This window comes from Labrus mixtus, chromosome 7 (assembly GCF_963584025.1).
Source record: "Labrus mixtus chromosome 7, fLabMix1.1, whole genome shotgun sequence".
Taxonomy (NCBI): domain Eukaryota; kingdom Metazoa; phylum Chordata; class Actinopteri; order Labriformes; family Labridae; genus Labrus; species Labrus mixtus.
The window spans coordinates 3,407,020-3,419,586 of record NC_083618.1 but is presented as its reverse complement, the minus strand read 5'-3'; the positions used below and the strand labels follow the sequence as shown (position 1 = coordinate 3,419,586).

The 12,567-nt window shown below is 43.3% G+C and overlaps 2 protein-coding genes across 5 annotated transcripts in view; both read right to left on the bottom strand.

The window, feature by feature from the left end:
• Window positions 1-12,567, bottom strand: part of LOC132977512 (MICOS complex subunit mic25a-like) — a 291,593-nt gene that overhangs the window by 76,943 nt on the left and 202,083 nt on the right. The window lies entirely within an intron of this gene.
• Window positions 1-12,567, bottom strand: part of LOC132977505 (plexin-A1-like) — a 178,636-nt gene that overhangs the window by 72,663 nt on the left and 93,406 nt on the right. For all 4 annotated transcript variants that reach the window (XM_061042116.1, XM_061042119.1, XM_061042118.1 and 1 more), the window contains exons 5-8: window positions 9,418-9,518; window positions 6,874-6,997; window positions 5,824-5,977; window positions 4,581-4,680 (exon numbers count right to left, since the gene is read on the bottom strand). In XM_061042116.1, coding sequence (XP_060898099.1) covers window positions 4,581-4,680; window positions 5,824-5,977; window positions 6,874-6,997; window positions 9,418-9,518 — 479 coding nt within the window. The remainder of the gene's footprint in view (window positions 1-4,580; window positions 4,681-5,823; window positions 5,978-6,873; window positions 6,998-9,417; window positions 9,519-12,567) is intronic.

Sequence of the window (12,567 nt, the reverse complement as noted above, 5' to 3'; positions counted from 1 at the left end):
GTTGGTGTGTGTGTGTGTGTGTGTGTGTGTGTGTGTGTGTGTGTATGTGAGTATTCACATGTAAGGGGACTTGTAGAGGTGAGCCGGGCAAGTTCAAGTCCACAGTGGCTTCATGTTATCGGTCTCTTATAAGCATTATAATATAGTATAAAATTACACTTTTATGTGTCTAAAATCATCTCTATTACTATTACACGCTACCATACCGATAGACATTTTCATATTTTCTTATATTTTGTTTTTTTGAGAGCGTGTGCTTTATGGAGAAAATAATAAATGACTATTTAATACAGTCCTGGTAAGCAAGGATGGCCCCATAACAATACAAAAGCAGATGCAGGAGCTTCATAAACAGCCTGATTTGTATTCAACCACATCTGCCAGATATGAATTCGCGCCTCTGTTCTGAACTGCAATAAGCACACTCGTCGACAAGCTCTCGAGTGCGTTTTAACCCTGTGTAAAATGCCAACCGCGCTCCCCCTCATCCGCATGAAAAATTAGGGCTTCAGCTCTCGAGCTCTGAGATGGAGCTCGCACACGATTCCATCAAACCCAGACGTGGATTCATTTGGATCAATTAGGGCCGCTCGTTTGTCAGGTGTGCACTTTAAGCGATCGTTTCCAGCCCGAACCCTTCCCCTTCATGCGAGATCAGAAGCTTGAGCTTAATTCAATCCCACTGCCGCTTTAATTGACCAATTTAGCATTGTGCTGAGAGAGGCTGTCCATTTAGAATGAGGGATGTGCAGCTCAGGAAATAACAGGCCTCTTAATACTACACAAGCGCAAATAGGAGATTTGTCAATGTTGCCAACAAATGGAGGGGAAGTGATTAGGCTACGCTAGGTTAGCTTAGCATATTTACTCATATAGAAGGTTTTGGATCTGTTTTTTTTTCAGTGTCATAGTCAGAAATAGAATCGGATAGAGGGGCTTCAATGCGCAACAAAGGAGCAGACGACATTACTGATGCAAGACAAATGAACACAAGGCAAGTTAGCAGAGCTCATTGTGTAGCTTGCTGGTGTTTGCAACATTCACTATTTGAATGTCAAAGAGTCGTTTTTTTTTGTTAGGGGCCCACCAACGGATCAGCGCTCATCAAAATACAGTACAATACCGACTTAGCACAGCAGGTAACCAGAGCCACACGGGGAACAGTCCAATGTATAGTTAGAAGTTCAAAACCAAACACCCGTCAACACATCTGTCGCGGAGCCCTGATAATAACTATTTCTTTCTTTCCTTTTATCTTCTATTCATGTCAAATCAACCTTGTTAGTGTACCAGTGACTTTGAAATAACGAGCAAAATATCAGCAGGTAACCAGGGCCAACTTTCTGTGACTTTTATGATCACGCCCTTTGATCTAAAAGACGGTGCCATTATGTGTGCCACCTAAGGCCAGCGGTAGGCCCTGTGTGACAACCCCCTACTGTTCGATCTTTGGTTCATAGAAGCAACCCAGGGCCCCCTGTCAAGAGCAGCCTCAGGATCTCAAAAACCTCTCTTTTAGCCTCGGCAAAAACTCTTAAAAGAAAAAGCCCACCCAGGGCCATTTGGGGACGTTCGATAATTCTTATTCTCTTGTCTAGGGGTGGGCTCCCTTTTTTTTCAGACCCCCCAGTACCTCCTTATTCCTCCTTCCTGTCACTCGCCATCGCCCTCAGCCACTCAGAAGGCTTGAGCGGCTGTAGACACGCTCCCCGTATGGCCACGCTCATGATGCTAATTTAATCCGTTCATATTCAGATGCTAATCGAGCTATGCTAGCTTTTGAGCAGCAGTGTTTTATCAGGCTCCACACAATAGGCTCTGATTCCTCCTCTCCTCGGTCAGTTAGGAGTGCTTAATACAATCCGCTCTCCTGGTGAGGTGCGTTTGACACTTCTGCACTTGGCAAAATGAGTTATTTATTGGCTACTATTCATTTCAAAGGAGTGGAGGTGAATAATTTAATGGTCCTCCAGAACTGCTCTATCCTATCATTACTGGATCCATTTTCAATGTGTGTGTGTGTGTGTGTGTTTGAAAGGGAACTCTTTTCATGCACATAATTGTTTTTTAATACTTGTCTAAGTGTTTAGGGTACAACTGGATGTGTCAATCACAGAAGCATCATTTGGAAAGAAATTGCTGAAGATTCATAGTACACTTCCTCTACGTTTTTCAGTTGCACTACTTTTCTCTGTTCACCCATGATCCATAGCTTTTTACATTCCTCTCAATCAAAAAGAAAAACCTCTATTTCGATGAGATTCAGTTTAATCTTACTACCAATTACACTAAAAGCACCCTCAATCACACAACAAATGATCCACTCACGGCCCGAGCCACATTAACCCTACCGAGAAAAGGTGCTTCATACTGCCTCATACAGACAGTTAAACCCCATTTCATTGCCAGACTATTCTCCCTATCTGTAATAAATGGGGGGCTGTGGAATGAGGAGAGGCGTATGGAAATATTTAATTAAGGAGCAATCATGGCCGTGGGTGATTTTCTATTTCAATCTAGACAACCCTTAAACTGAAACAGTGGGAATTCTAATTAGATTAATACCACTATGCAAATTTATGGCATTTTTGAAAAGGCAAGGGCCATGACGTAATCAGTTGAGTAAATAAGTGGGAAGGGTGTGTGTTTTTTGGGATGGGGGAGATGCGTATCACTGTGTGTGAGTATAAACAAATATGAAACATGATGGGCTGATGCCAATGCCAGAAACATGTCCCACCTATTAGCATGATACAGAGTAGACACCTGCACAGTCCCAGAAACATGAGAAAGAAAATAGCAGATGCATGGGAATTCATAAAATCACAGCCCATGTGTGTGTGGTTCCTGTTCAGAAATGTGTTTCTGTACACCTTGAGAATGCCTGCATCCTTCAGTGTGTAAGAGCCTGCCGTATTTGGATCTTAAATTCATTAGAGGACGACTTGGCTCTGAGACGAACAACCAAGCTTTCTGGAAAACAGGACCTTCCAGGAGTCTGTGTGGGCCTGAAGTTATTACAGAAACGACATTACCAGTCTGATCTCATCAGACACCACACACTGACGTCCGGGGGGCACAGAGGGTAAGCAGGCCAGAATACCAGCTCCAAATGGGATTCTTATCTCAGCATCTCTCGTCGCGATCAGAGTCACTGCTGAAGATGCAACATGCCATATCTGTAACTTCATTAAAAGTGTCCATTACATCACTCTGAGGCTGCATTAGCTCAGCGCAGGGAACAGATTTAATCAAAGTTCATTGGGCTAATACCAGCAAATGGGCAACTCTCTTGTCTGCGTCACTTCTCATACCTTTCTTACACTTGGTCTGTGAGATCATTGCCATACTAGGTTCTCTAAATTGTCATATTTTAAAGTCATCTCTCAGGAGAATACATACATTTTTCTGTATAAGGTGTTTTCTATTGAACATTGGAAATTCAAGACTTTGAGCAAAAATCTGATGATCCATACGGGAGGTGAATTAACGAAGAGGTACCATTGTTAACCACCACACCCTTGGCCAGCTGAGCTAATCATCGTCGTTGCAGCGAGGGATTTTCTATAGGGGGCAAGGAGATGGGGGTAGCTGTTTAAGGTCAGAGGAGAAGATTAGTTCAGACATCCAGGGTTACAACGAGCTGTAAGTGACACAGCAGAGAGAGGTGTGGCTCTGTGTGTCAATGTCTATGTGCGTGTGTTTGCAGACAATCCTCGAAGGAGGCTCATCTAACATCCAGAGGGAAGCCAGGACGGAGCCCTGCGGTACCCCAGGGGCCTCCGAGCCATCTGCTGCCCCAAGACTAATACCCTAGCAGACGTTTCAGCTCCCCTGGATCAGCCGTGGATGGACAGGAGGGAGGGTATCATGTGGGGCCGGGTGGAGGAGTTGGGAGGAATCTTTTACCCCAGCAGGGTGAATCAGGCTCATTGGTAGGACTAACCTAGGGGTGTCACTCAATGGGAGGTGGAGATTTTCAGCAGAATGTGGATTAGGTGAAGCAGTCGAGTGTGATTGGGCAGATAGCTGAGGGCATCTAGAGTGTGAAGGAGACTAAGTAATCTCGAGAGGCTGAAGACTCCCTTCGCCATGTTACAGCACTACTGTGTTTGCCTTTTGCTTTCTTGTGTTTATAAGACCCAGACTGAGAATTAAGAGCTGAACAATTCTGGAAGTGTTTGTTTTATCAAGTGGGATGGAGGTATTAATGAGGTTACTCAGTTATTGGAAAGGAATTACAGTAGACCATGGCATAATGAATTAATCATTGTAGTATCATTAGTGTGCGTCATGGGTTATGAAAATAGGACTAGAATTACCATCTCATATCCTGATCGTTCCTCATATGGCACGTTCGATTTTTCAGCTGTATGGTAACACAAGCCTCCTGTGGAGGTCGGAAAGGGCTGGTATATGTGTGTGAGTGTGTGAGTGTGTGGGTGGTGGTTTATCTCATGCAAAGTCACATGAAACAGAACCTGGGAGGGTCCTGGACAAAGAACATTTAACAGCATAAAGACTTTAACAAGACAAAAATCAAGCAAGTGTAACAAAGACATTCAGTCCTTGTAACTTACGATTGGTGGACACTGCAGTTGTAGAAGACAAAGTCGACACTGGCAAACTTCTTGCCCGTCTCCTTGGATTTCAGATAGAGCTTCACCACCCGCTTGTCACCTTAAGACACATGAATATACAATATTGAGTATAGAACCATTTCATTTTAATCTAATACTATCATAATGTAAATTTCAAATTCAATGTAACAAACAGCTCAAACTAATAAATGAAGAAAATATGTACCGGTATGTGAAATTGCATTCATTGTCATACCCTGAATTTAAATTCCACTGAAGTGACCTGCCCAGATACAAACACTCACTCAAAGAAACAGTAGAGCCTAGCAACACTACACTCATGTCACACCCACAGTTAGGTGGCTTTAAAAATAGCAGCACCAATCAGTGTTTGAATGCCAGAGCTGATGAGAACTCGTAATGGGGCATAATGGGCTCCAGTGAAGAACTACTGAAATGTGGCTTTGAGGACATCGTCTGACATGTTTTCAGAGCTTTGGTTTAGAATACCAAACAACTTTCTAACTTCTTTGTGGCTTGACAGAATCTGACATGAAACAAGTGCATAATCTGTGCAAAAAAAAAGAAGATAGAATCAGATGTTTTGAAATATAACGTTAAACCATGCTGAAGTCAGTGCTTTGAAAAGAAGTTAGAAGCAGAACGAGTGTCTGTTGGATAGAAGAAAAATACAAATAAAATGAATCTGACAACAGTGCATAATGCATGGTAATGGGAATTCAAAAACAGTTCTATTTTCAGTAGATAAATGTAGACTCGAATTTGGGGCTTTGAAAAGGAATGGGCGAGCGTTATTGGTGTCGACAAGGTATTCTGTATAAAGACACAGTAAGCAAATCATGTGGTGTGATTTAAATTCTGTTCTGGTCCATGCAAAGCTGTAGATTTCTCTAATTCTAACATACAAAAAGACCTATCAGGAGGAGACATATCAGCTCCTGGTGAAGAACACAGGGTATAAGGATATATATATAGCAACAGTGAACAGAAAAAGAGGAGAAGACATAAAAGAAAAGGCAGTATAATATGATGAGAGAAAGTGAAATAAGCAAATACAACACACGTAATGTCTATTGTAACTTTAAGTACCAACATGCATACTAATGTCCTTTCATACATCATGAAAAACTCCACATGTCCACACCCTGCCTGCCCCAGCTACCACCCAGTGATCTCACTACCCAGGCTGACTTCATCACCCTACAGGCTTCTCTGTCCCCACCTTTGTTCCTCGTAATTGGGATAATATCCCGGACGGAGGGAGACATGCAAAAGATGTGTCCACCCTGGATCCGTCCCTCCGTCTCCACGTAGTCCTCGAAGGAGCAGTTGACCCCCGCTGCCAGGTCGGGCACGTTACGAGCCTCGAGGACCAGCTACACAGAGGAAAAGAGAGGGACAATCAGTGCAAGATCAATGGAAGGACATGGAGAACATGGATTGTTATAAGATATGACATGAGGGTTAATGGGTGCTGGGGGAGGAGGGTGTGTGTGTGTGAGAATGTGTGTGTGACAGCAGCAGGATTAAAAGGAGGGTGGGTGCTTGTGTGAATGCGTCAGTCAGTGCAGCTATTACAGCAAGGTTAATGTGTACAAGTTAATGTGCAGAGAGGAAGTGCAAAGACCCTATGTGGGTACATTGAGGAGCTGCTGACGGAATGGGAGTGATCACACACACACACTTTCATATTTGATGACATTTCTTAGACTTTTCTTGGCTAAAGGCCAGCAGGGGCATCATGGTCATGACAAAGAGGCCAGAGAAACACAATGTAAATCCATTACAATAACACTGGGCCGTCTTTCTTCCATTCCATTGACAAATGTAGAATTCTGTCCTGATGTGATTTGCAGTTGCCCAATGCGACCATAAAACACCTGTACCACTGCTTTTGTTCTGAGAAGATTTGGTGTAATAAGTTTGTATTTCTGAAGTATTTCTTCAGATAAGTGTTTTCATACTTCACTGTTTTATATGATTCTAGTAAACATATTCATAACTGTAGATGCATAAAGATGATTTAAGAACAAAATGCAATGGAGTCAACTTTTTTTTACACTCTTATCTTTAAGGAGCAGGTGGAAACAAATGCTGGCTAAACTTTGAAATAAAGTGCTTTGCCTTGTTTCAAACAACTCTAATGGGTCTCTGAATTTAAGTTACAAGGCTTTTTAGGGACTTGAGTTTATCTCCAGACTGCATGTGTTATTTTATCGTTTGTATTCTTGAACTGGTACATTTACACAACAATTGGCACCATAGGACATACCTGGACTTCAGACATGGTGACAGAGATGTTTCTCGGCTGAACGGTGAGCTCCACGCACTGCCTCTGATCCGAGGCGAACCTCTGAGGCTCTCCAGCTCGTTCACAGCGGTCCTTGCGTGAACAACTAAAGAGCGCGAGCAAGAAAAGAGAAAGAGGAGATGGAGATGGAGGGACAGGAAGAGAGAGAGGAGGGAAGAACAGATGAGTAAGAGGAGAGAGGAGAGGAACAACTGTTAGGCTAACATGACAATCATATTAGGATGACAAACATGCACAGCCATCACTGTCAAACAGAAATGGGAGCAATAATACAAGACAAATAGGCTAATAGCTTCTCTCCCCATTACTGTAGGCCTTTATATCATTACCTTATTGGCCCTGACATTTGTGCAACATCGGCTAAGCTATATGAACACTATGTGCCCCTCATCTTTTTACTTTACAGCCCCACCCATTTCAAGCTTCTCTGAAGATATACAGGCAATCATTAAAGTTCCCCTGAACCGTTAAAATTATACAATTCCTAACAGCTGCATATCAACGGGATCAGCAATTTCCCTCACTTATTACAAGCCAACTGATCAGCTAAAAATCAGCATACAGACCCATATTGTAGTGGTTTTACTATTAGCGATTCATAATGCATTAGCTATCACTTTACCTATGCACTAACAACAACTGGTCCCGGTGGTGAAGGGAAAGTGCTGATGCGGAGCTCTGCAGGGCCTTTACAATAAGAGGGAGGCTGAAAAAATTGCTAACTGCCTCCTATGAGCGGTAGACCCCCATCCCAGCCCTTGTTTAGTTAGCCTTCAGTCGTGCTCAGCAAGAAAAAGCTGTCGCCAACCGCACCCCTGAGAGACACTAACACACCCGCACAAACACACTGTAGAGGCATGAGCAGAGACGCACAAAGGTATGTACACACTTTCTCATTATGGAACTGCTTTCCTTCTCCCGTTTCTCTGGTGTGTGACTGTGTGAAACTGTGTAAATTATTTCTAAGAAGCACATGTGCGTTGTGTGTGTGTGTGTGTGTCTTTGTCTGTGTGTGTGTATTCCCTGTTTAATTCCCCTGTTGATTGAAACTTCTATGGCTCTTAATAAGATGTGGTCAAAAGCACCAGAGGGCTGAAAAGAGGCTTATAAATAATTTGCCTGCTAATATTTGCCCATTTAGTCTGTGGGGGCCTTTGCCAAGTTTGGCAGCACCATCAGGTAAGAAATGAGCGAGCTGCATTCAAGACACAAGGTCAAAAATGTGCCAAATGGACTTCCATTATAATGGTGAGTGTGATTTCAATAATGTGTGCGCGTCGGCTAAATGTTGAAAATGGAACATGTGTGTGTGTGTGTGTGTATGTGTGCCTTAAGGAAAGACAGGTTGGTGATATGTTTTGTAAGTTTAATTAACACACAGAGAGATGGCATTATGCCAAATGCTTGAGGTGCTCTACATATGGTTTAACATTCTGTCACCTTTCGATAACACGTAGCTGTGCTCACACTCTTCTATTAGCACACACGGCCTCAAGTCAAAGGGAGGAAACGGTGAGATTACACACAGAAACTGTGTCATTGAACGGCACCACACTCTTGAGTGATTAGATTTCCTTGTACTTAACTACAAATCTCTACTGTCGCTGTTTAATATCTACTGTAACCCAACCCTGTAATCTTAGAGCAAACAGGAGATCTAGTCCATAAACCAAACACTTACACTAGAAATGACTAATCCTTGATCTGCTGCCAAAACATTCCCACTTGAGTATTAAGAAGCACACTTATGGAAAACCATGTTAACAACACAGACAAAAACAAGCTAAATACCACTGAGCTGAATGGTTATTTATGTGCTTTAACAGGTTTAACCGGTCAACAGGATTATACAGGATAAATGTATCTCTACTGGAGGGGAGATTTCAGGTAGATGAACTTAGATTTTCTGTGACTAATTGATAGGTATTGGAGGCATTAGATTAAAGCTACAACAATGAGTTAAAAATAAACTCAATTCTTTGAAAGACAAAAATAAAGGTAATACGTACTGTGTGTTAAAAAACAATTCAGTTTAAAGAAAGTACACATAAGATGAAGAATTTTAAGACCTCCCACATCTCTCAAGGGAAGGACTGATCCCACTCAGTGGAAATTGTGCCAATTATATTTTCTCTAGCTGTAGGACTTGGTAGGCCTACATATGAAAGATTAGCAAAGAAATGAAATATGGAATACATTAAAAAAGTGCTGACCTTGCTCAAAACAGAGGACATGATCTTGCCTTAACGCAATGATGTTGATAATATAATAATCTTAAAATAGTCACTACAAAACAAAATATGAAATATAACATGTGATTTCAAAGTTCTCTTGAGCTTCATGTGTTACTATTCTCGGGGTATTTTTCCACTTTGACCAGATCACCTAAACACACACCTAAAGCTCCCTAAATCTTCTCCCACAATGATCTAACAGTACACTGCATGTGAGGGGCACCAGGGTGAAGTGTGTCAATGTGTGTGCATAAGTGTGTGTGGTACTTACACATTGTGAAGGACACACCATCCACAGTGAGGGTCTCTGGAGCCCAAACACTCGCCACAAGTGGTGTACTGCTCGCAGCTTTCCACTGGAACTCGCACCACCTGGAGAGAGAGAGAGAGAGAGAGAGAGAGAGAGAGAGAGAGAGAGAGAGAGAGAGAGAAGAAATAATAAGTATCCTGGTTGTAATCTACTTCATATGATGAGTGTTGTCCTTGTGTACATTTTTGAAATGTAAAGGGAGTTAGTCTAGGAGATTTGAGTCTGTGTATGTCTGTGTGTGTGTGTTTTTGTGCATGTGTGTGTTCTGATGACTGATTCTTGTCCAGCGGTGTGTGACAGCCTCCGGTGAAGCGTGTACAAGAGAGTCCTCGCAATGCATGCTGGGACACCTGACAGGTGGCTGTGGCTACAGAGCTGTGATTGACAGGTGACCTCAAAAACCGGTGGGAGGCAGAGGAGCAGAAGGACAGACCCCCAGAGATTGTGTGTGTGTGTGTGTGTGTGTGTGTGTGTGTGTGTGTGTGTGTGTGTGTGTGTGTGTGTGTGTGTGTGAGAGAGAGAGTTTGTGTCAGTCATTCACAGCTATACTGAATGTACGAGCTCGGTGACAGGCTACAGATGTTGCCTAAGAAACCAGATCAAGTGTTAAAGTTAGCCCTCAACTCTGGTCTAAGGTGACGACAGATGGTTCCCAGTGGGTCTCAAAATGTGTGTGTGTGTGTGTGTGTGAGTGTGTGTGTGTGTGTGCGTGTGTGTGTATTTTAGGATATTCAGCGAGCCCTTAAGTGAATTTCGGTGTGTGAAAGACAGATTGCTAGCATATGCACATGCATCCGTATGTATGCGCGTGCTGAAGATGTCAGCGCGCTACAATCAACGTTTCTTCACCAACAGGCCTCAAGATGATGAGTCGTTTCATCAAATCAAAATGTATCAAAATGCCACAAACAAGCTTTAAATCATGCAGCGAACAGCGAGCAGGCTGGTCAGTGAGTTACAGCACAAAACAACCCTACCCTCGGGTGACGCTATTATAGCGCGCGCACGCGCACACACACACACACACACACACACACACACACACACACTCCAAGTGGTATGTGGGGACTACAGCAGTATCTGGCCCAGTACGGTCTGACTTTTTTATGAGCTTTTGATGGGAGGGGGGAGGCAGAGAGATATATGGAGGGATAAGAGAAAAGGAAAACATATGGCAGAGAGCGCACAGGCCTGAGGTAAGAGATAAAGCTGGTTAGCTCCAGGACGGAAACCAGGCGGACACAGGAACGCAGCACTGAAATATTAAACCAAGGCTGGGATTCCTGTGTGAGCGTTAAGTACAACACAGATATGAGATAGATATGACATAGTGGAACTCATAGATGCTCTGAAATGTCTTGTATCAGAGCGGCTGCTGAGATATTAACAATACTGCTCGAACACAGAGCAGACTGACAATAACACTTGACACTGCATGTCGCTTATTTCCCCTTTCTTTCATTCATTCTACTTTCTTCTATGTTTTCCCATTACTCTCTATATGCCCTTTGTTTGTTTTTCTGCCCGGCGATTGTCTCAGAGACTCTTTTTTTAACCTCATTCATTTGTTCAGATGCTGTTTCTCCTCCTATCCAAAGTCTATACAGACCTCACTACAGTAGTTTTGAAAGCTGGCTATCTGCCCAGAAAAAGCAAGACAAATGAAATGATGCAAACAAGCAACACGGTGGACCGGAGGGGGGGGGGGGGGGGGAGGGAGGTGGTCATCTACTGCAAGTGCTTCCTGGATGGATGAACAGAAGGAAAGAGAGGTGTAATGGAAGACACACAGGGCGAATTGGCGAGGACATTGTGCTGAGTAGATGGGATGCGGTGGCAGACGGCTGCTATGTGTCATTGTCACAGCGAGTGAGAGTCTAGTTTTCATCTGAAAGGAGAGCTGAAAGAAGGATGGAACAAGGGATTGGAGTGTCTTGGATGATAAAAGGATGACAGAGGAGGGAGGAAGAGTGTGAATGAATGAGAAGATAATGGGAGAGATGGATGAGGGAAGAAAGCAGTTATGGTTGAGAACATGTGATGGGACACCTTGAGTGAAAGAAATCATCCCAGACTGTCTTCCAAAGACTTTATGATAAAAAAAAGATGTAGAAAGGGAACAAGAACGGCCTGTTCCTCTTATCATCATAGAGGCAAAACCTCTCCCTTCTCCATTAATCATTATGACTATGATTAAGGACAATGGGAACATAAATCAAACTAACACGTTGGGTCCTTGGTGAGCGAGGATAACCTTATCCCTGCCCTGTGTAATCATGTATATGCCCTATTGTTCACTATTGTTCCATAATGAGAAGTAGTGAAGACACTATGGGCTCTATTGAGTGGGAGTGGCTCACAGCTGTTGATGTGGTATGGGGGCAATGATGGTTGTTTTCCCCTCTGAGGATATAAAAAGCTGTATCTGGATTCTGGGAATGTACTAGTATTACTGCATGTACATCCAAACACTGTGTGCCTGCGTGTGTGTTGAGAATAATGCTTACCCACACACACACCCTCCCTCGCTGTCTCCCTTTTTTCTGGCTGTCTCGATGGCTCTTTTAATGAAAGCCAATTCCCCTCAGCGTGCCACATTACTCCTTTAAATGACCTTATAAACCAGGGCCGCCATCTCCACTCTCTTGCCATCTCCTTATTTACAATAGCATCCAGCGTCGTAACTCAATTCTCTCTCCTCCCTCTCTCTCTCTCTCTCTCTCGCCAGTCCTTTACCCCAACTGTACCTCAATGCCATGACATCTCCGCTTGCTATAAACATTACACCTTTCCCTTCCAATCTGCTTTTACAGTGCACCATCACCTGCCTTTAAACGTCCAGCTAACAGGCTTTGAGACGGTCACTCCCGCCCAAAAACCCAAAGGTCCTGTAAAGCTTTCAACACAGCTTTTCATTGGTTGTTAAATCTAAGGACATAAAAGGATCTGACTCGTTGCGGCTTCCTTTTTTCTAATATCCAAACACACAGGGAGTCTATATTGGAGGAGAGAAGGAGGGGGTGTAGTAGAGATGTCTACAGGCGAGAGTCTTTTCTCTGGGTTACGCTGTCTGGGTGCCAAGAGGAAGAAGACTCAGTTTATTTTCAGTTA